Source organism: Apiospora hydei, assembly GCF_038363865.1.
Source record: "Apiospora hydei strain CBS 114990 chromosome Unknown utg000003l_segment0_segment0, whole genome shotgun sequence".
NCBI lineage: Eukaryota > Fungi > Ascomycota > Sordariomycetes > Amphisphaeriales > Apiosporaceae > Apiospora > Apiospora hydei.
The window spans coordinates 602,562-625,239 of record NW_027117362.1 but is presented as its reverse complement, the minus strand read 5'-3'; the positions used below and the strand labels follow the sequence as shown (position 1 = coordinate 625,239).

The 22,678-nt window shown below is 50.5% G+C and overlaps 9 protein-coding genes across 9 annotated transcripts; 3 read left to right on the top strand and 6 right to left on the bottom strand.

The window, feature by feature from the left end:
• Window positions 1-418: 418 nt before the first annotated feature.
• On the top strand, window positions 419-2,231 carry PG997_001988 (uncharacterized protein; the record flags this gene model as incomplete). Its single annotated transcript, XM_066806303.1, has 3 exons — window positions 419-447; window positions 498-822; window positions 885-2,231. The coding sequence occupies 3 exons, from the start codon at window positions 419-421 to the stop codon at window positions 2,229-2,231; spliced, it is 1,701 nt and encodes a 566-aa protein (XP_066673599.1).
• Window positions 2,232-3,534: 1,303 nt separating this feature from the next.
• On the bottom strand, window positions 3,535-3,875 carry PG997_001987 (uncharacterized protein; the record flags this gene model as incomplete). The annotated part of the gene is made up of 2 exons (XM_066806302.1): window positions 3,535-3,796; window positions 3,865-3,875. 2 exons carry the CDS (start codon window positions 3,873-3,875, stop codon window positions 3,535-3,537), a joined length of 273 nt encoding a protein of 90 aa, XP_066673598.1.
• A 606-nt stretch (window positions 3,876-4,481) lies between these two features.
• On the bottom strand, window positions 4,482-5,806 carry PG997_001986 (uncharacterized protein; the record flags this gene model as incomplete). Its single annotated transcript, XM_066806301.1, has 3 exons — window positions 4,482-5,166; window positions 5,262-5,543; window positions 5,715-5,806. The coding sequence occupies 3 exons, from the start codon at window positions 5,804-5,806 to the stop codon at window positions 4,482-4,484; spliced, it is 1,059 nt and encodes a 352-aa protein (XP_066673597.1).
• A 741-nt stretch (window positions 5,807-6,547) lies between these two features.
• Window positions 6,548-8,351, bottom strand: PG997_001985 (uncharacterized protein; the record flags this gene model as incomplete). Its single annotated transcript, XM_066806300.1, has 3 exons — window positions 6,548-7,071; window positions 7,176-8,107; window positions 8,164-8,351. The coding sequence occupies 3 exons, from the start codon at window positions 8,349-8,351 to the stop codon at window positions 6,548-6,550; spliced, it is 1,644 nt and encodes a 547-aa protein (XP_066673596.1).
• Window positions 8,352-8,852: 501 nt separating this feature from the next.
• Window positions 8,853-10,609, bottom strand: PG997_001984 (uncharacterized protein; the record flags this gene model as incomplete). The annotated part of the gene is made up of 2 exons (XM_066806299.1): window positions 8,853-9,796; window positions 9,868-10,609. The coding sequence occupies 2 exons, from the start codon at window positions 10,607-10,609 to the stop codon at window positions 8,853-8,855; spliced, it is 1,686 nt and encodes a 561-aa protein (XP_066673595.1).
• A 1,815-nt stretch (window positions 10,610-12,424) lies between these two features.
• On the top strand, window positions 12,425-14,256 carry PG997_001983 (major facilitator superfamily transporter; the record flags this gene model as incomplete). Its single annotated transcript, XM_066806298.1, has 6 exons — window positions 12,425-12,676; window positions 12,740-12,858; window positions 12,917-12,968; window positions 13,030-13,160; window positions 13,253-13,335; window positions 13,403-14,256. The coding sequence occupies 6 exons, from the start codon at window positions 12,425-12,427 to the stop codon at window positions 14,254-14,256; spliced, it is 1,491 nt and encodes a 496-aa protein (XP_066673594.1).
• A 445-nt stretch (window positions 14,257-14,701) lies between these two features.
• Window positions 14,702-15,351, bottom strand: PG997_001982 (uncharacterized protein; the record flags this gene model as incomplete). The annotated part of the gene is made up of 2 exons (XM_066806297.1): window positions 14,702-15,003; window positions 15,063-15,351. 2 exons carry the CDS (start codon window positions 15,349-15,351, stop codon window positions 14,702-14,704), a joined length of 591 nt encoding a protein of 196 aa, XP_066673593.1.
• On the bottom strand, window positions 15,337-17,261 carry PG997_001981 (uncharacterized protein; the record flags this gene model as incomplete). Its single annotated transcript, XM_066806296.1, has 4 exons — window position 15,337; window positions 15,682-15,788; window positions 15,912-16,019; window positions 16,647-17,261. Coding segments are annotated over 4 exons (831 nt in total).
• A 3,201-nt stretch (window positions 17,262-20,462) lies between these two features.
• PG997_001980 (uncharacterized protein) lies at window positions 20,463-21,089 on the top strand (the record flags this gene model as incomplete). The annotated part of the gene is made up of 1 exon (XM_066806295.1): window positions 20,463-21,089. The coding sequence occupies one exon, from the start codon at window positions 20,463-20,465 to the stop codon at window positions 21,087-21,089; it is 627 nt and encodes a 208-aa protein (XP_066673591.1).
• Window positions 21,090-22,678: the final 1,589 nt, after the last annotated feature.

Below are 22,678 nucleotides of genomic sequence, written 5' to 3'. Positions count from 1 at the left end.
ACGTTTAATTCGGTCTCCTGTGCGTAAATGAGGGTCTATTGCTTCGCGGGCTTTGTCGACTTGAAAAAGAAGGGATTTCGTGTCGCTGCCTGCAATGTCAATCAGGCGGGGTTCAGACCAATAATACGGGTTAGAATGCAGTCAGCATGGAAACGAGCGGAAATCCTACCCTGAAACGCCGGCTGCAAATGAGAATGAGGCTGCCACTTGGCAGACTGTTGGGGTAGTGTCGGTCCCCAAGAGAACTCGGAACACACTTCTTGCTGTTCTCAGTGTTATGAACCTACCAAGCCCGAGTGATCAAGTGTATTAAATTTGATTCAAAGGAAGTTCAACGTCATTGAAGGACCCTATGTCATCTTGCTCGGAGTCTCTGGGGTTTGAGCCGGGTAAGGTGATTCCGAAGCGGTTGCAGAGCATGCAAGCGTCAGGATATGGCAATGAGGGGTAAGATCACACGCCTCCAAAGGCTGATAACCCATCTACTCAACCGATAGCGATTACCTGACTTCGAGTAGGACACACTTTGTCCATGAAGCCTACAAAGAAGCCTTCGAAGCCTTCTCAGCGGAACTGTCCAAGGACAAGTCAAAGTCCGAGTGGATCTCCAACACAAGACATGGCAACCTGGAGGCAGTTTTGGCATCTGTTGCCGATGCCAGGACTCGATACGAATCGCAAAAGGGCGACTCCAAGCTGCGCTCACTCCTCGTAGGCGTATCAGAGAAGATCCACCACTACAGTGGGATCGTCGACGTCTTCGTATCGCACCACCCCGAGTTCACAGCGCTGGCATGGGGCGCCTTGAAGGTCCTTTTCGTGGTCAGTCACCCCCAAAAGAACTGACCCAGCACCTCATCACATCGACTAACAAAGAGGAGCAGGGGGTTGTCAACCACCAGAAGGTGATGCACCGGCTCTCCGAGGGTCTCATACAAATCGCAGACCTCCTCCCACGAACCGAATTGACTCTCCGACTCTATCCGATACCCCCTTTGCGACAGATAATCACGAAGATATATGCCCAAATCCTCCGATTCCTCGTCCGAGCCCTCGGATGGTATCAAGAGAGCAAGTTCATGCATGTCGTCCACTCCGTCACGAGACCTACCGAGTTGCGCTACGATGACATCTTGGCCTCTATATCGTCACTGTCTCGCGACATGTCCGACATGGCGGTAGTGAGCAGCCATATTGAGCAACGGGATATGCATATTGAGATCAAAAGCCAGATACTGGGTCAGGAGAACATACACATGAGCTTAGAACGTCTCACAGAGCTCGTTCTGGAGATACGGGCTTCCATGGCTGCTGAGAGGATCCTCCACGAGGGATCAAGAATAGAGGTCCGACAGCAGTTGTCAGAGGTCCAGTTAGTGCAGTTTCTGGACCACGTCAAAGTGGCCCAGATGCCCGACCCCATCAATACCTTCCAGGCGTCTCTATTCTTGTCTAAGAAACGTCGCACTAGGCCGTCTGCACGAGGGCCGGCATTCTGGTTGGAAGACAAGGTCCAGAGGTGGAACCAAAGCAACACATCCTCGCTTGTTGCAGTGCACGGGACGAGAAAGATGAAGTTTCATCTCCAAGGCTTCTGTGTCGAATCTATCGCAATGCTTCGAGACAACAAGATTCCCGTCATATGGGCTCTGAAAAGCATCGCCCCTGAAGGAGGGACGGCAGACGCGGTGTCTTCCGTTGACTTGATCAAGTACCTGATTTCCCAGGCCGTCGCCGTCAACAAGGGCATCCACACCGACGCAGCCTTGATCCCATGTCTCAAGTCCTATATAGGTGCACAAACGGAGGACGACTGGATCAAAATCCTGGGTTCTGTGCTCCACGGCATCACGTACCTCTACATCATCCTGGACGTCGAAGTCTTAGGCCAACGTCTGGCCGGACCGACCAACGAGTTTTGGTTCGCCGCGTTTTTTCGGATCTTCTCCGAACTATCGGCTCGAGGTTCCAAGACGGTGATCCGGGTGGCTCTGATAAGTTACGGCTCCTCTTTGCCCAGCGGACTTCCCACCACCAGATACTCCGACTGCGTTGTGACAGTGGGCCGGGCGCGGCAGGCTCGACCTCTCCCCACGAGGTTGTCACGTCGTGGCAAGAACACCCCTGATGCTTTGGAAGGCGACAACTTGGACTTGACGCGGTTACCTTTTAGTTCTTCGTCTCGTTCTGGCCGGGGCAGACATTCGAAACGGGTTCAGCATATCAGGTAGTGTTGCGGTACTAAACTGCATAAACATCCATGATGAATGGCTATCCCTTTACTAGATAGACATAGCTAGCTGGATGTATGGATGAGCTCTGGCCGAAACTGGTTCTATCCCTAAGCAAAGTCCAATTAGGAGCAGCTGAAAACCTAATCTGTATATGGCTAGCCGCATCCGATGGCTCGTCCGGAAATAAGTCCCATCTCGAAAGGAACATTCGCTCTTTATCACATGGCCTTGTACATGTTATGGATCTCGAAGCATATACTTACCGGACTAATAAAGCCGCCGCGTTTCAAGCAGAGGGCGGCAATATGTCTTCCTACAAGTGAGACCGTACATGGAAGCTCGGCTGAGGGACCCATGGAGCATACTCACGGACACAGCTCCAAAGAGATCATCTCTCAGTCTCCCCAAGCCCCCAGGTCAAATCTCTTGGTCATTCTAGCCCGAACATCTACCCGGATGGGTTTATGAGGGGTGGACTAGCTACCGCTTATGAAGCGGCTTCTAGCCGGAAGGTGATTGTTTTTATTTACCCCTTCATCGTCCAGTGGTTACTCCCTATTAGTCCAATATCTCCGCAGTAACCGACGAGCTGTTTAATAGGAAGATTCAGTTTATTCGGCTTTGAAGCAACCTGCCTATTCCGGTGAGAGAAATAATAAATAATGAGAGTTATTTGGCGACCAATCAATCTGGAACATACAAAACAGCTACGTATAAACTAACAAGGGGTAGTTACGCAAGAGGCGGTGTCGCATTCAGATCAACCAGCGAAAGGACCACTTCCCGGTTCAGTTGAAGGACGGGCTACTTTAAGTCGAGGAATTGATGTAATGATCGGATTTATTCTGTATTGGGTCTTTTCCGTTTTTGTCATAGAAACGATACTCGATCGGCTGTGTACCATCTAGTTCCTCATACTTTTTCGCTGCTATTGAACCAAAGACCATTCCCCGGGCTTGATATCTTGATATCGGAAAGGTAACGGGTAAGGGCGACTGAACCCCTCCATCTCGCCCAGTCTGGTGAATGTCTGTCCGGTGAATGTCTGTCCGGTGGTGTTGAAATACACCCGTAAACGGTACTCTAGGATGGTATGGGCGAGAGCCCATATGAGGGCGCAAGACTACATCACAAGACGCAGCATATCGCTAAAGAAGTAAGCAGCCGTCTGAATTTCCACTTCGTATCAATTCCACTGTTCAGTGTTACAGTCCGCGTCAGGAGTCTAACCTATTATACACCCATGAAGGAGGCACGCATCTCGAGTATTAAATGTATAAAACTAACGTAAGTATTAACGCTATGATTGCCCTTGCCCTGTAAAAACCGTTGTCATCGAAACCACCCCATTGTGCGGATCATGAAGTGTTCGTCCTCCACTATGCCACCGCGGAGGTGCTGTATCGGCGGCCGGGGCGACGGCCGGGAGGGAAAACCAACACGCGGGTGTTGGTGCTGGGCACCTCCTCCCCTCGACCGCCACCCCCATGGTGAAGACGGGCTCGGCCAGGAACGAGGTCATGGCGGCGGCGGTGGTGGTGGTGATGGTGATGGTGGGGGGTCTATATAGGGATTGGTCAATTCATGGCGTGGACGTAGATTCAGGGGTAAGGGTGTTACAAAGACTTACGTGGTCGCCATGGTGGTGGTGGTGGCGGTTGTTGTTGTTGTTGTTGGTGTTGGTGTTGGTGTTTCTAAATATGATCAGTACGTGTCGGGGCATAGTTTCGACGCCACCAAAGGCTGAAGTGACTTACGACGGCGTGAAGATGCTCAAAACTAAAAAATCGAAATTTGAGAGATTGGATATGATCTGGTCAATGGTTGGTATATATTCCAAAACCGTCAACTTGAACCGCATAGGGTGACTTACTCGATCGTCTGGGGGCAGCCAAAGAAAAAAAGAAGAAGAGAAATCAGATTTCCCAAGCATCAGCAATTCTTAGGACCCATCCCTCGCGTGCCAGCAGGACCGACTGGTGGGTCCAAATACCAGGCGCGACTTCCTGATATTTTCATCAGTTCTCATGTGCAAGCGCATAGTTTCCTTCGACGACTCCGTATCTCAATTTAGATACTTATGTATTCATTGGTAGCTGCCACAGTCATATAAAACACCGAAATTACCGACGAGTTTGCCATAGTTATTGATGTAAAATCTCATTAGCAACTGAATAATCCAGTCTGGGCTGTCTCATCAGACATTGCTCTCTGCAAAAGCCGTCGCCTCTGCTGGACCGACACAAATCAAGGCTTCCCCGCAGCTTCCAAAATGCTCTCCCTGACATACCAACCCAGTACGAAAGCCGCCCCTGGACCAACGAAGAAAGCAGCAATTGGGCAAAGGAGGATGTAAAACAACCACTCATTCCCTATCAGACCACCGGCATGGAGCTCTGTGAAACAGTGCGCCATCCATAGAAAAATGCCAATGACCACCCCTATCTCGTCTGCCTGGAGCGCCTTCCGCATATGTAGAACCAACCCAGCCTGTGGGCCGGCCTGGGGAACAAACAGGGCCCATAACGAATGAGGAGAGAAAAGAAGCGTGTAGGCCCACACCCCAGCTGATATCAGACCCATCACCCCTAACATTTGTTTTGCCGACGACGAACCCTTCCACCCCAATAGTGCAAGAGCCTGGTGAGCGGCCGCGTTTCCGAGACCAATCCACAAAGGAGAGAGTTGCCAGGCCCAAGTCCAATAGTGACGCGCCGATAGATCTGGTGCCAGGAACATGGCGAAGACGACCGAGGTGTGGAATAGTATGATCAGCGGGACCACGGGCAGCTTGTTTTGGCAGCGCGATTGACTTCGCGGGGCCCTGGCGAGATCCGTTTGGGACGGTCCGAACGCGATGCACAGGAAGTAAAATAACGGCACTACCGTGCCCACACCCACTACCTGGCCGAGGAGGGCAAAGATCGTAGGCCTAGACATAAGGGAATCACCACCACTAAGTCAGTGCACCATCCTCATCTGATAACAGCTTAGGGGGTATACATTGTCAGAGAACAAGAGACCTACAAGTACGCGGGCGTCCACGAGTTCAAGGCACGGGTGGACTCCAAGAACCAAATGGTGTATATGGGACCCATATCAACCAGGAACTGGAAGAACTGCCAGGAGCTAATGCTGTCGTAGCCCAAGGTCGAAGGTGCAAAGGATGCCATGGCACCGCGAAAGGCCTGGTCCAGGGCCTCGACGCCGTAGAAACGGTCAGGCATTTTGAGCTTACCGCCATCCCAATCAATGAAGCCGGACTCAGCGGCGGGCTGCGAGAACGCGACGATGCTTTCGGGGTCCATACTGCAGTAGTATCCAATGTTCGTTAGCAACTTGCGTCTTTGGATGCTATTCCCCTGTTGATCAACGTAGCTCGTGTAAGCCTGCCCCGAGGAGCAAACGGCTTGTTTGAGTCCGGAAACATGTTCCAGATGAGTCGAGGGATGCCTCGGAACGGACGTCGAGGCTACTTACGTGCTAAAGCACCATATGGCCATGAGCAGGAATGCCACTGCACCGAGAGTACGTAACGGTACTTGGTTGGGCCGGGACGAGGTCAACGCCATTTTTGGTATAGGGGTGTGTTACGATCTTCGTAGAAATGATACAATGGAGGCTCGAAGAAAGGGGTGTATTCTTTAGCCCCTAAAAGCAACAGGAACATAGCACACGAATGCGAGGATGTGGTAGAGAATAGGTCGTTGCGCTTGGGAGAAAAGGGCGAACCTTGCGATAGAAGTCAACGAGACACTACCTCACTTGTTTAAATGGGTATCCGGACAGAGGAGGTACATATCAAAGAACAGGGGGTTCCTTTAGTCAAGGCGTATGATTACAAGGCGTGAGAAGATAAGCTTGGAGTAGCCGGACGAACGTACCATCTCTTACCTCCAACGGCATGCAGGGCCAAGAACTTGGCATCCATAGCCGCAGACCCGTGTGGGAATTTCTGGGCGTGGATTGAGTCAAGGGCCCTATGCACTACAACATGACGTCCCATAGGCATGCATGAGTCTCCTTCCGGCGTTTCTCATCCGGAGGAGAGAGTGTTATGCCGGGAGGTCGTGGTCGGGGCCTCGGAGGAAAGCAGTGCGCCGATGCTTACCATTCCATCACGGCCACGATTTATCATGTGGAGTTTTGGGGACACATCCTGGAATCTTATGTACATATGTTAACCTGTACCCATTTCACAATGATGGATAGCCAAGCCTCACAAAATGGGATGGAGGGTCACATCTACCTCACAAATTTGAGTAAAAACATCGTAGTTCCTATTTAAAATTCTACCGTATTACTCCGCCACATCACAGGATAATCATAAAGAGTTCTATCCCGTCGGCATCCGCTGATCCTATGGGTGATTCGGCCCAACCCATGTCGAGTGCCCCGAGAAGACACGCGATGCCAAAAGCCCCTATGCAACACAGCATCAAAGGCAGAGCGGCGTACTTGAGGTTTCTGACCGGAGTCTGCAGGACCATGCCGTTCGTCCTCTTCTGTGGAGACGAAAATGCACAGCAAGGCAGTTCCTTGGCGTCGGTCTTCTCAGGCTTCTCTTCGACGATGGTCTTCTCAGGAGCCCCTGGCTTCTTCCCCTTCCCCCGCTTGACCTTTTCCTTCTCGAGTGGGATGTAGTTGCTATTGGGTTTCAAGCGGGGCGTGTACCGGTTAGCAAACCACTCGTGTCCCAGAACCTTCTTCGCGTCCCATCTCTCATCCGGGTCCCATTTCAACATCTCGCGCAAGAGATCCCCGAGGCACGAGACCTCTTCCGAAGCCAGATACCAGGCTCCGCAGAACCGCTGATGATCCCCCCTCCTTTGAGGATCTGCGGCTCATTGAGTAGGTGTCCGATTTTATCCTGGTAGCTGCCATCCTTCATGCGCTTTTCCAACTCTTTCTCTCCCGATTTTACCATGTGCGACACGGAACGGATCGGCTTCGGTCCCGCCCCTGACTCCGCCTCGGGTATTTCTGGCTTGGGCAGCCGTTTAGCCTTGCCGTTCTTCTCCCAGTCCTCCAACTTGTATTTGAGCACTGTCTCCCTCGCGGCCTCGCGGTATTTCTCTGGCACCGGGCCAAGGAGCTCTTCGATCGTCATGAGGGCCTCGACCTTGTTGCCCGGCTCGACGTCAAACATTCCAATGCCATTGGCCACCTCCGTGATGGTCGCCGCCAACGCCCAGATATCCGACTTGGTGCCCATTTTCATGCCCATAACGGCCTCCGGCGGTCGATATTCTTCCGGGGCGTCCAGGCAGAGGGGCCGCTCGTCCGTGGCGAGATAGGCCGAGCCGGTATCCCGGATGGCGACGTCGGTGCTTAGCATTTCCATCAGCTCTTCATCCGTCCCAAAGTCCCACCAGTCAAGACCGCTGTATACCCGCTTCGGCGCGTGGGGCGTCGGCTGCCCATCAATCCTCTCTAGGTCTGCACCCCACTTCGCACAATCACTCAATAGGTTGGATATCGTATCAGGAGTATACTTGTCCATAACCCCCTCCTTGAAGAAGAGTCGTAAGTTATAGGGTCGGATGTTGCCATGACAGATGCCGTGCTCGTGTAAGTAGCTGATGGCGCGTGTCACGGAGTGACATAATTGATGCACCCGATCCCCGTCCGTCTGATCCGTGTATCTCCCCCATGGGAAGATGGGGCCGTAGAACGGAATTACGGAGCAGAGATGCCTCCCATTGGGGGACTCGATATAGAACGTCTCGTAGGGTAGTGCGATGCCGTGTTGGCGGGCCGTCTCGCCATCGACGCCCTGCGAGATGAGGGTGTTCCGGATCACCTGCTCGCTTGAATCCCCGGACGATTCGGACGCTGCATGGATTTCCAAGTACCTCCACTTCTTTTCGTGGCTGTCATAGCACAGCCAGGTCATAGATACGTTTCCATGATCTGCCCTGTACATCACTTGGTATCGGTCTTGGATGAAAACAGGATTCTCGGGAGCCGAGAGGTCGACGGGGCAATGCCCCCAGGTCGAAATTTCTCCACATATTCGTACTTGGATTCTCGCCCACGGGCAAATTCCAGGTCGTATAGCTTCTCTTGCTCAGTGCCATCGGCCATGGTTAGTGAGTCTGTAGGAGTAGATGCCATGCTGGCCAAGGTAGATTGCTCATATAGTTTTGGAATACGCTGTTCTTATTTCGTAAAAACATGGACGCAATATGGGGCTCCTACAACTGTTTAACAACCAACAAAGAAATCGAGTCTTGAGTTTCAACTGCCGTGTTCTGGTGAGATGAAGACAATGAAACCGCGAAGCCCGATGTCACGTCACAAACTCCCATAGTTGAACAAGATAGCTACTACTTTGTCTCGGCCTTTATTTACGGAAACAGCGACTGAAAGGATGATCCATTCGCTATCAAATTTATGACATTCATTGTAGTTGTTTAGCAGGAGTCTTACTGCATCAGTAAATCGATAAACACACAATTACTAGATCCACAATCCGTGATACACCCTATACGAGTAGCTTTATTTATACCTATGCATTATTAAACGGAAGATTATACTATAATAATATTGGAATTGTTATCTCTGCCTCCTGTGGGCTGGTGCAATCATATCCCAGTGTATTACCCGAGTGTATTATCATTGTAGAACAAGTATCACAATGACGTACTGAACCACCGCCCTAAGCAGTGCTATAGACTCCGGGCCTCTAGACACTTGTCTAGGTTCGTGAAAGTCTGGATGAACAGCCAAGGCATGTGCAGCGAAGTACACAATCACCGAAATCACACCAGCCAGGTAGAATACTAGTGTCGACCACTGTAGACAAGGCCATATGCGTGCCTGATATGAGGTCCCCAAGCTCCCATGAGGATCCGAACCCGGCCCCTCCCCTTCTTCTCCAATCGAGGAATCATTGCCGACAGTCTCGGTATTGGCTTCCACTGGCTCCTCCGTGACTTCAGTCGTGTCGCTGCTGCTCGAGGTCTGAATCGGAGAAATGAGGCCTGCGTAGGAGCTCTGCCCGAAGTCTTCACAATCCTTGGCAGGTTCATGCTCCTCCGAGAACCACCTGTGGGTCAATATTCGATCAGTCGTCCATCTAATCTCTGGTTGCCACTGGAACATCTTGTGCAGCAGGTCGCAAAACGACACAATCTCTTCCGCACTCAGACCACATCTATCAAGTTTATCTTCAATAGACGAGGGCGCAAATCGACTCTCTGGGTCAAAGAGGATGTACTTTTGTAACTTGGCTGTGTCTTCTTGGGTCTCCTTCTGTTCGGCGGAATCACCGACAGATTCCGTGTCGCTGCCATACTCCTTCTGAACGAGCTCGCGGAATGGCGGGGGACATGGACCCATATTTCTTTCCGTTAATTCGAATCCATCGTTGTCCCATATATAACCACACCGTCTTCGAAAGTCCAGGAGGGTCTGGCCAAGGGCGTAGATGTCGGTCCCAACCCCTTTGTCGACACCGCCGAGCAAGACCTCGGGTGCTCCGTAGTCCCCGGAATCCCGAAGTGCTCCTTCTTGTGGTTCGTCGAGGGATACGCCTCGCCAAAGTCGACAATCGCAATCTGGTCAGAGACGAATCGAGCCATCGTTGTCCAGTCAACTTTGGAGTATGAATACTTCGGGCTGAACGGACTCCTCTCGCCATTGCGCAAGCGAATTGTGGTCATGCTTGGCCTTCCCAAGATTTCCAGACGCATCTCGTGTACGCTGACATTGTCTAGGGCTCCGTCTTGGAGCTGCATGAGGATATTCTGAGGTCGGAAATCGCCGTGGCAGATTCCGTTCTTGTGCAGGAAACCCATCCCCTTGACCAGCTGAGTGCCTATGCTCTTGACTCGCTCAGGGTTGGCTCTTTGGATCCATTGCAGCCAGTCGGACAACCGTGGACCGAGTAGGGGGAGCACGGTGCAGAGGTGTTTCCCATTGACGGAGTCGATCCAGAACGTCTCCAGGGGTAACAATACGTGGTTCTCCAACGCTTCAGCCGTACCGATAGAGTTCTTCTCCATGATCGATTCGAGTAGGATCTCGCCAAGTTCCTCTTCCGGATGCTCGGCTCTGCCCACTTTGACGGCTCGCCATTTCTTAACCGCGGTTTCGTAGCAAAGCCATACCATTCCGAACCCGCCATGCCCAAGCTTGTAGATGACCTCGAACCGATCGTTGATGAAAACGGGTCTCCGGGAGCTCAGCGATAGATCAAAAGGGGCAAAGCCGCCTGGCGCGTACTCCTCCCAATGCTCGTGTTTCTCTTCGTCGTACAAATAATCGTCATATCCAACCCTGTATCTTGGATACGGCAAATCGGTAAAGTGCGGGACAGTTGGGATTGCGTCGGATCCAGTTGCTGATTTTTTTTGCAGATCCGGTTGCATTTGAGCCACCTGTCACGCCAGGTGTCTCTTGCGTAGATTCGGACCTGTCTAATTGTTCTGCCATTTTGGCCGTAATCCGTTTATGCTTTCCACCGATGAACTCCAAGAAGAGAGTATTTGGGATTGATATGTGACCTCAAGCAGTTGTGAAAGAAGAGTACAAGTATAACAACAGCCCATGTCCGATACAAAGGATATATCTGCAACTAACGCTATTTCGGATGCGAGGTGTCGCATCAACAAAGAGGCTGTGACTAAAAGCCAAAATCACTACACCGCACACCGCTTGCCCGGTTGACATCGAACAAAGAGTACCAGTCGTCAAACCGTTGCCTTGTCGTCATCATGTCGTTTTAAACAAGCGTAACCGCCGAGAGCCTGTCAGAAGAGCGACAGTTGATATAGTTCATCGGCGGTTGATAGTGGAGGATTGGGATGGCTTCGATGACATCGGAGTATACAGAGACAGAGTAATCATGGCATGACATTAATACTGCGTTGTATTAGCACATTTGGCGATCAAGGTACGACCCTGCCCCATAGAATACCCAACGGAGCAGCTTTCTATGCGAGAATAGTAACACTGAAAGATTGATACGGACTAAGAGTTCGAAAATCTAATGTGACAAGGGCTTGAAGGGCTTGGGTCTGATTCAGCTAATATTTGACTATGGCACTTCTAGAGTCTCTGGTTCCTTTTTCACTCAAAGTGAGGTCGAGTGTGAGGTTTATATACACATCGTAGAGGGCCTTAAGGTCCTTCCTTCTTTTATTTTCTACCCTTAGGCGCCGTAGCCCTTCCGGAATGCTGGCCCCTGTTGGGCCAATGCTGCATGCCAGTTGGTTTTGCAGAGTGACTGTTGGATCTGCGTGTGACATCTAATTACTTTGACCATGTGTTGCGTCTTGTGCAGCGCAGTCCGTGTCTTGTCTACTTTCAGTCATGACCGAGGTGCTCTACGTGGAAAAAGCGATGGCCAAATACCCCGAGGTCACGGGCAATGGAGAGCATAAGTGGCCCGTCACATCAAGAGACCGTTTGTTCCTTTCTCCACGCAGGGACGTAGAAAACATGAATCGACAATACCTTTGCCCATTTACTCATTGGATTTAGTTAGGTTCAGTCATCGGGGTATTATACGCATGCACGTCCCAAACGCGGGGTCCCGGGTTTTGGTTCAGGGGGTCGGATGAGCAATCCCCGCCAAGAATGGCGACATCCACACCTCACGGTGTCCCGCCCCTGGCCACCTAAATCCGACCTTAGAAATGCCGTGTTGAGATAATCTGCCGCGACGAGGCTGTCACGCAATGATGTGCATGATGTCGTAACAACTGCCCAGTCCAAACACCCGCAGAGGCGCCATGTCACACCTGCGTACTGTGTAATTGTCGCCATAGATAACAGCAACCCGTTGGAAACTGCCTTCAATGCCCCTCACTTTCCATAATTACTCCGCAATGGACGGGTCTGGAATTACACATAAGAAACTTGCGGGGAGATGCTTTGCGTGTAGAATACCCAGCGTTCTGGAGACATCAAGCCACGAAGGCTCCTTATCACTTGGCCAGCGGGGACAGAATTCTTGGGACCGTCGCTTGGTACTGGTGGCCTACCCATGCTGCCATATGCACGCTTGTCGATACCTGGTCTCTAATGTTTAGTCTATATACAGGCGTAGATATAAAGCAAGTTTCCACAGACCTACTTGAAACTATCAGATAGCACCCGGGTACATCCCTTCAAAACATCCGGCTTGACAAAGAGCCCTACCCGCCAACTCGTTACTGGAACAGGGGTCGAGACCAACTAAAATGGCTGTACTAAATGACCGGGAGCCTGAGAAGGCGCCACAAACCAACACCACTTCTCCGAGCGTCTCGGAAAGGGGCGTCAGCGGCATGTCGCCACCAGTGGACGTGCAGCAACAGCCCAAACGATCATGGAAGTCATACGTCTGGGACACGTTTGACAAGTCACCGGAGGAGCGGCGGTTTCTGTTCAAACTGGACCTTGCTCTCATGACCTTGGCCTCGCTCGGGTACTTCATCAAATATCTCGACCAGGTGAGTTTCCTTAGGACTCGCCCACCCAGAAAGGTATCAGCCGCCAGCTAACATCGGATCCAGGTCAATATCAATAATGCATTTGTGTCGGGCATGAAGGAGGATCTGCGACTATACGGAAACGAACTCAACTACATGCAGACATGCTGGACAGTGGGTTATGTTATTGGCGAGCTACCGAGGTGAGTAGAGGGCATCACCTACGGTTAGGGGTTCTAGCAGCGCGCTGACCGATCAAAGCAACTTGATGCTGACCCGGGTCCGCCCACGTTACTGGATTCCATTCTGCGAGGTCAGTTACATCCCCCAGCCAACGGCCGTCTTCCATAGACCCGGACTAACATTTCATAAAGGTGACATGGTCCGTCCTGACCATCTTGTTGATAAAATGCAACACCCCGACCCAGATCTACGTCCTCCGGTTTTTCATTGGTCTTGCGGAGAGCACGTTCTATCCGGGTATGCAGTACATCATCGGGTCATGGTGAGTGACTTTCGGTCCTTACACAATCTTACTCCCGCGATTTTATCAAGTTTAATCCTGGAAAGAGTAACGCTGACGCCGTGAGTCGCTAGGTACCGTAAAGATGAACTCGCCAAGAGGTCATGTCTCTTCCACGCCATGGGTAACGTGGGTTCCATGGTCTCAGGCTACTTGAGTAAGACACCGTCATTGTCATAAGTCACCAATGTAGCGAACAAAGTGCTAATTCCTTTTTCTCCCAGTGGCGGCCTCGCACGGCCTCAACGGCGTCCACGGCTGGCACGGCTGGCAATGGCTCTTCATCACCAACACCGTCGTCTCCCTCCCCATCGCCCTAGCCGGCTTCTTCTTCCTGCCTGACATCCCCGAGATCACGACAGCATGGTACTTCACGCCCGACGAGATCTCCCTCGCCAAAAAACGCATGGAGCTCGAAGGCCGGGCGACGCGACAGCCCTTCACCTGGAAGAAGATCACCGGCATCTTTTCGACGTGGCACATCTACATGCTGGTGCTGCTCTACATCGTCTTCAACAACGGCAACGGCGGCAACTCGCAGCCCGCGTTTCAACTCTGGTTGAAGAGCGAAAACTACGGTGTCCGCGAGGTGAACCTGTACCCGACCCTGACCGAGGTCATCTCCATCGTCACGACGCTCATCTACGCCTGGACCTCGGACACCATCTTCAAAGGTGCCCGGTGGCCGCCAATCGTGTTCTCGGGCCTCGTCAAGCTCGTCGCATACGGCGGGCTGACGGCCTGGGCTATCCCCGACAGCTTCAAGTGGGCCTGTTTCCTGCTCTGCGGCTTCGGGGGCGGCATCAGCGGGCTCGCATTCGCCTGGGCCCACGAGATCTGCAACGACGACACGGAGAAGCGCGCCATCGTCACGGGCAGCATGAACATGATGGCGTACGTCTTCCAGGCCTGGCTCCCGCTCCTCATCTGGCAGCAGGTCGAGGCCCCGCAGTACCCCAAGGGCTACTCGACTACGCTGGGGTTGGCGGTGCTGTTGATCGCCACGGCGTTTGCGATTCGGTTCCTGCACAAGCGGGAGATTGGGTTGAAAGGGGGGCTGATCAAGGCTCAGGCATAATAGCGGAGATGAAGGCAGACTCGTTGTCGGTATAATGCGGCACATGCGAGGTCGATAGATGGTCGCGTCTCCCAGCTCAGGTAGTCCGATTCGAAAGCGCAACCTGAAGGCCAATTCTTCTGACATGTGACCATACTGCAGTTCACCAACCAACCACTTCGGGCTGCTTGCGGTTTCATTTGATTCATTTGATCTTCTAGTGGCGACCGTGCATAGCTTTCCAACCTGGCTAACCACAGGCCCGAGCCGTTTGGTAGCCGCATTGTGAGCGGCCTTTTCCTTCCAGTAATACATGCAATTTGATTCCCATAGATAGTCCCTGAAGCCTTGATTAAATGTTCATAGATCGCTTAAGCTTGTGGTTGTGAGAAGAGAATGTTGTGAGAACTGATGATACCTGTTAGCATGCGCTGTTTTTCTGTGGCAATCACGTGACTCGTTCGGGTCAGGCTCGGTTCGGGTAAGTACTCACATTGGGCATCAGCTTCACCTGGATGTACTGCGACTCGGACAGGAAAGCCATCCAGAACTTGATGGCCCCGGACCTTGCATCCTGGCACACTTCGAGACGGGCGTCTCCGACCATGTCCTCGAGCTGGGCGTGGGTGACCCGCGTCTGCTGCTCGTCCTGCGGGTCGCGGGGCACCATGCGGCAGAGCACAAGGTCCTTGTAGTCGCCGCCCGTCTTGGTCTTGAGACGGCGACGCATTTGGTCAATCTCGTCATCCTGGCCTCCGCCCCTGCCGACTGCACAGCTGAGAGAAGGCTGCTGCCGGGCGGCGCGGGTGCGGCGCGGCTGGGAGGACCGCTGCTCTGGTTGACGCCGGACATGCGCATGTTGCGCACATCGAGGTCGAGATGGGGGATGTCCCAGGCGATGCCGGAAGCGATGCCGCCGAGGTCGCCGAGGCTGTCGCCAAAGTAGTTGGTGCCGGCCTTGGACCGGGGGCGGAAGGACTCGCCGCGGATGGAGGCGGCGTCGCCCCTTAGCGAGGCGGAATCCCTGCTGGTGCGGTCCCAGCCGCTGCTAGCCGCGGCGCCTTTGCTCTCGGCCGGGTGCTGCTGCTTCGATTCGGGGGTCCTAGAGAAATGCATGGCAAACTTGCTCTGCTGGGTTTGGCTGGACTGGGCTGGATTGGGCTGGCCTGGACGAGAGGGAGATTGAATGTGGGGGTGGGGGGTGCTGGCTACACCTATGACGATGGGCTCATGTGACAGGGGTTAGGTTAGGTAGGTTTACGGGAAGGGCAGGCGGTTTGGCGGAAGTGCAGGCGGTCGCGTTTACTTTTTTTGTTGTTTTGATATTGGGAAGTCGGTTTACGCTTACCCCCGCCTGGGCGAGCTGGTTTCCTGGCCATAAATACAGCTCGATAAAGATGTGGCCGGTGTCTCAGCCACAACCGAGCATTAACCGCACCAACTTACTAAGCCGGCACGCGATCTGCACATGATTGCCCGGCCAAAGGGCGAGCATCTGCCCAACTGGAGATGTTTTGGGAGTTGCTCGGATCACCTCGGAAGAGCCCGAGTACCTAGTAGTACCTAGTACCAGGCCAAGTCCAGCCCACTCTCCATTCTGCAAGCCCCAAATCCGCCAGGCTGGGTCGCACGGCAGGCCCGGAAAGCCTAGAAAGCCTAGAAAGCCACCAACGAACCTCGCTGTTTTCAGCGTCATCTCCTTTTTCTCTCTCGCCTTTTCTCCAGGCCGTTTCGCATCGGACCACTTCTCTCTGACCGAATGTCCACTCACCGCCAATCAATTGCTGCAATTACACGAGCGCGGATCACGTCGCAGCGCGTTGTTTTTGCCGGGTGTGCTTAGGCCACCGTCTGCGCTGTCCTGACTCTTGCAGCCCCAGAAATACGTCACTGTACGTCTCCTTTTCATTGATCCGTTTTCAAGCAAACCACGGCACTGTATCTTTCATCTCCCGTAATATCCAGAGGCACACTTTGTGACCAGGCCATAACAACAACTTTTTATGTGCGACAGAACCTGATAGGAATATAAGCTACCTGGAGTTGTGTGTTTTAAAGTCTATAAAAGGCCAAACATCCTAAAGCCATTGTAGACAGGCCACATGATGACCGCTGAATGGCGTGTGCAAGCAAACCCACAGACCGCTCGAACCGGCCCGGGTCAAGATACTATCTTATTGCTTAATGGATGAGAGTATAGCTCAGATTGATACCTCGTGCTAGGTGGTCGCTTACGTGACTTTTTTTCCCTCCTCGTTATTTTGCTTTTCGACTCATACCAGCGCAGGCCAACAGAAGGTCGTAAAGCACTTGTAGCCCGCCCCAATGATTACTGCTGCGATGAATGTCGTTCTAGTTAAACCGGCCATCCCGAAACCAAGCATCCGACCACCTAGCCCAGTATCGTGTACCATGCCAACAACAAAGGAAGAAAGCACCAATCCCCACGTGGCAAAGATGAACAAAGAAAAGATCATAGCCATTGCTGTCTTCAGGTTGGGAGAAGGGTTGAAGTCGGCGAGTCTTTCTTGCACCCAAAGTGAACCCCGGACCAGCGCTATCAGGACACCCACTAGTGTCATAAGCAAGACAACAACGCCGCAAAAGTCATAGAGAAGTGTGCCAAGGTCGACGAATCGTGTCTGCATGCTAGAAGCTAGACTCAACGGCAGGAAAACACTGGCCAGGATAGATATGACCCATAGGCTGGTTGATTCCTGGACACCACGCCTCAATTCAAGGAACTTGAGATGATGCTCGAGGTCCCTTGTTATCTGATCCACCTGATGATTAAGGCTGGAACACGAGCCTTGTGTCTCGGCGATGATCTTTTTGACTAGACGCTCCCGTACTAGCTGCTCTCGTCTCCGATCCTCCGATATCTTGTCGCCATGTCTATCATCGTAGTAGGGGCGGATGGATTGTAATAGTGATTCTACCGTGATAGTAAACTCCTTGACACTGGAGAAGAGTTCTTTGTAGATGTATGCGTCGTTGGTAATCTCGTCCATGAGATGAGATCTCATTGCGAATTTGCGCGAGTCGAGAAGCGGTGTGCGAGTATCCGTGTATATTCTTCGTAACGTACCAATCGACAGGTTCCATGCACGTATCTGAGCTTGGGAATGCCACAATAACAGCATCTTCCGCTTCTCTGCAATGGGCAGGTTTGTATCCGTTAGTATGCATTGGTATCTGCTGTGAAGGTCCGATAACGCGCTTGTATAGTATCTTAACGAAGCAAGCACGGCGCGAGACGAATCTTCGTGCAGGTATTTTTCTGTGTCCAAGTCTTGTAGTGATGAACAAAACACTACCACTATCCTATCATCAGTCTTTGTTGCTGCCTCAGATTTGTCCCAGGTGTCTCAGTTGTCCCAATACTCACTGATCAGCCCACCATAGTCGGTGGCCTTTGTTATCCAGACTCGTCTAAATGACTGTATTAGGACCTTTCCAAGCGCTCGAGAGCCTTCTATTTTGGAGAACTTTCCAAACAGTTCCCATTCGTGGGTCCGATTTCTTGTCCGAGGTAAACGAATGTTGGGAAAGTAAACATCACTGAGGAAAGACGTACTTTCCCACCATACTCCTGGTACATCACTCAGCCACTGGTCGCTGAGAGCGCAGTATCCTCGCCCCGAAACACTTGCATGTTGTTTTGGGGGGTCTTGCTAATACCGAACACTTTGTAGCCTGCTTATGGTCTCAGGGTTACCAGCGTCTCTAGCCGTCTCTCCGGGATCAACTAAAACGCGGATTAGCTGGGGTTTCATAGTACCCTAAAGAGGGTTTAGTAGATCGTCATGGTATCTTCAATATCAAGAACTAATATTGTAGTCGGATACTGTCAAGGTGGAAATACTTCGCCTTTCTCGATTGGATGCAACGTATACGTACCTCGACGTGTGTATGTTCTTTGATTCCTCCCGGGGCTCTGATCATGTTATGATAAAGGTCGATATCCTGTCCGATGCATATGCGAATGCCGTTGGTATCTAATGACCCACTAAACATCTCCACGGATTCTGGAGACGCAGGCAGGGACCATTTCAAGACAAGACCGGGTGTGTTACTTTCTCCATTTTCGAGTCCGTTCTCGAGAGATAGGTCGTAGATATTCAGGAATTCTGTTGGAAGGTACCTCCGTTTTGCTCCGCCGCCATGTAGTGCAGATTCAAAGGCTGCTCTTCTGATATACCTGTCAGAAAGAGGGAGAACTTGTTCAATTACTCCTAAAACGAGGCCAGCGGCTTCCATGGTTTACCCCAATACACTTGGGTATAACTACCAGACAAACAGTAAGGGCACAAGGTGTGAGTGCTGGATTGTGGATTGGGCAAAGAGGGGTAAGATGCATTAATAAAATTTTGAACCTCAATACTGATTTGAGTACCACTTTTGAAAACGTGCCAGCTACCCACGCCGGTTAATCCGGTTGTATGGGCTACGTAGTTTTTTCGATTGGTTACTTTTAGCCAGCCTCAACCCCTCTTTCTTCGATCGGGCGTGAGGGCACAAAGATCGCTCAATGGTTCATGTAGGTTGTATTCGAGTGTGGCAGTCATAAGGTACCCTATCTGTAGTCCCGATACCTCAAATAAAGGATTTGGTCTTCGGGACGATAGGGGATATGATATAACCCCAACCTGTGCCTCCTCAGGCTTTTAAGGCGTCTTCGATCTCGCATCCGATCAGACACCCTATCGAGATGCTCCCATAAGAGGCGCCTCTTTTCCTCCTTTTCCTTGGACAAGCGCTCTGCTTCTGCTTCGGCATTCTTCCCTGGGCAGGTAATTGGGTGATGTCCTGTATACTAAGCCCATGATGGGTTATCAATTTACATGCAGTCGGATAGTCAACGTGTTGGTCATTGAGCTGTATTAGCGACTGTTCCGTGATTCCCCATTCGTGTCTTCTCTTGTAGTCGAGAAAGCGCTGTCGCACCTCCCGGGTTTAGCCCCCTTTCCTAAATCGGTATGGCGTAGCCGTGCCCCCTGTCAGTACCACCCACATACATATATAAGACTGTGCTCCTGCGAAGTCCCCTCCATGTATTCTTAACTTCTCTTCTTTCTTTCTCATTCAATCACCCGTACGATCGACTGCGCTTGAGATACAGCTATGAAGGCCTCCTTCCCACCTATTTTAACCGTACCTATGCTTCTATACGTGGCGATCCATCACTACACGCGACATGTAGCAAAACACCACGCCTTAAGGAGTATCGTCTGCGATGACGGTCTCTGGCCCGTCACTTCATTCCGACCTTCGTCAAAGAACTAGTCATCAACAAGACTTATTGATACGCACATTTCGCTCATCATCAAGGGCTGCCTTCCTTCCAGGCAGCATCTTTCCCCTCGGCGCCATGGCATGTTCTGCTTCATCCCCACCTATGGTGCATGGTGCCGGAACTGTCGGAAAGGCCGCGTCACCACTGCGGCCAGACAGGCAGCCTTCATTCCGGATGAAAGGCATTCCGCTCTTATCTGGCCCAATCATGTACGAGGCATTGGGTGCGCTGCTTGTGCCACGTCAACAGTGCGGTCATATAATCTGCTTTGGTTCCGATGTTCCGCTCGCTTCACCGAAATATCATCGTGCCACGTCAGCGCAATGACCTCCATTTTCGCTAGAGCGTGCTTCCAACCTGCTCTCAACCAACCATAGTGAGCGGGCTGTGCTTGATGCCGCGGCCTCCCTGCGGCCACTCAGCCGGCCTCTCAGCCAGCCTCCGACGGCCTTTCGTTTCCTGGCGCCTAGTAATGGATAGTGATTCGCCTCAATCTGTGATCAGCACAGACAGGAGGCTCCACGGGAGCTCCTTACCTCTCTCATTCTCCCTTACACAGCCTTTCAAGTCGGGCAAGTGTTCTCTCGGATATGCGTCACAAACTATTTCCCCGCGCGAGGACTGGTTCGAACGACGATTTGTTAACTCACAGTCGATCGTTCACGATCCGCTGTGACTAGCAAGGGCAACCGCTGAGGGTGACTCCGGGAATTGCGAGGTCTGAGTCAAGTTCTCGCATATATAATGCCGGGCAACTCCGAGCGATATCGAAGTCGGAAATCAACCAGAACAGTTTTCCAGCTCTTTGCATCCCGCCAGATCTCGTCATCCCACTTCAACAGCTAGGGTCCTGCTTCAATTGACAACCGAGCCCTGCTTACCCTCTGCTCTTTCCCAGCAGAAGTCTCCATCGCATCTTCGAGTTTCCGGTATGCCGCTTTCCGCGACTCCCCAGCTCGACAAGCAATCTGGCGGTGCTTTTCGTATGGTTGCCAATAACTCCGCTAAGCTCACATCAAGCCCCAACGCCAATCCCACGATCAAGTCATTCAACACGCAACGCGGAACGCACTCTGAACACCCGATCATGATTGATGATGACGAACCACCAAGTCTCTCATCGAAGTCATCCGACAGCAGTGGCAGCCGTCAACGCGTAGCCAAAAATGCTACAGACGGTGGGCAAGATACTTCACCCGGCATTTCAGCTGCCTCGCTTGCACCCAGCAGACCCGTTGGTCAGCCGGTTGGCCCAGAACATCTCTCTTTCATTGGAACCTCCTCCACCAAGACAGTTCATACAGTGGCCTCCGATGTACAGCGACCAGCGACTGCACAATTGTCTCCCGCGCTTGTCGCTTTGGAACCTGGGCGTCCGAAGACCTTGAGAGAAAAGTTAGCCGCTCAGCCCTGGATAAAGACGGCTGCAGAACGGCGAAAGGCGCGAGAGTTCGTGGCGCCAAGTATGGCGAACCCTCCCAAAGACAGTGCACTTGGCAACCCACGCCAGCCTGTTCTCCCGTCGGGAAATGCACTTAGTGGAGCAAGTATAAAATAATTTTTTAAATAATTTATTTCGTATTTTTCAAAACGTAAAAATATAGTTTCTTATAAAAATAAAGAAAATATCTTTTATTATAACGTGGTTTATTATCGAGTCGATTATATCACCGAGTCGGTTACTTTTTTTATTATTTATATTTATTAAACTTTAACGTAATCCACGGTTTAATTAAATACACGGTTTAATTGAATACTTTCTTTTAATTCCGTATAACTTATATTTCATGCCTTATATTTTTATTACCCACGATGGTAAATTAATAAAAAGAGAACGATAACGTGGTTTATTATTAAGTCGAATATATTATTAAGTCGAACATTTTTATTATCGACTTATTTAATTAAACTTTAACGCGTAATAACTTTATAATTATAATGCTTTATTTATTTTAAAAAAGCGGATAACTTTAATAATTTAAGCGTTATAAAACGGTTTAACCCGAATTAATTAAAGAGCTACGGCGAAATACTACGTCGTTTTATTATTTACCTTTAACGACCGACTTTACGGCCGAATTATACGACGCGAAATCCGATATTTAAAATATAAATTAAATATAATTAAAAAAAGGTACTTCGTAAGTATATAATTAATTTAAATACCCGAGGGATGCCTTTAAAGATAGCTAGTGTAGAAAATATAGCCAATCTCTTTATCGCGTCGCGCGGCGGCGACCGCGTCGGTAAGCACTGGGCTAGGCGCTTTATCGACCGTAACCCGGACTTTAAGACTAGAATAAACCGTCGGTACGATTATTAAAGGGTTTTTTATAAAAATCCGAAGGTTATTTTCGGCTAGTTTAGCTTAATTATTAATATTAAGGCTAAATACGGTATTTTTAACGAAAATATTTTTAATTTTAACGAGACCGGTTTTATAATAAATATAATCCGGTTAATACTCGTCGTAATACGCGCCGATTAACGTAGGAAAGCGAAATCGGTTTAGCTTAATAATCGGGAATAGTCGACGGCTATTAAATATATTAATTTTTAAGGCTAATATATCCCGCCGTTTTTAATCGTTTAAGGTTAATATTATTTTATAAACTAGTAGCGCGAATACGATTTATTAGGCGACTAAGTAATTAAACCGACTTTTAACGGTTAAACCGATAACGAGATAAGCTTAAATTAAATTAAGTATTTCGATAAATATACTAAGTCGCGAACGAAAGGTCGCTATCGCCTCTTAAGTTTTAACGGTTATAAGAGTTATATTTCGACGTAGTTTAAAGTATATTATAAAAATAACGATATTATTATACTTAGTATAACGTAGTTTATAAACGAAATAATTATATAAGCGAATTAATTACTTTTTAAGATTTCGTATAATAAAATATAAATTAATTTTATAACAACGTATATAAAATATTAAATTTAATCGGAATCCTTATTTTTAAATATTTCTATATCATTTTAACAGGTGCGCGCATTATGCCCGGGCTCCCCGTAAATTCTATAGCGTCGCGGGCGCGTTTTAAGCCTTTTCGTACGACCACTACTCCGGTGCGATTTATCCTGTAACTGTCCGTTAATGTCCTTTTGAAACTGTGAATTTTTTCCAGTTTATATACGAAA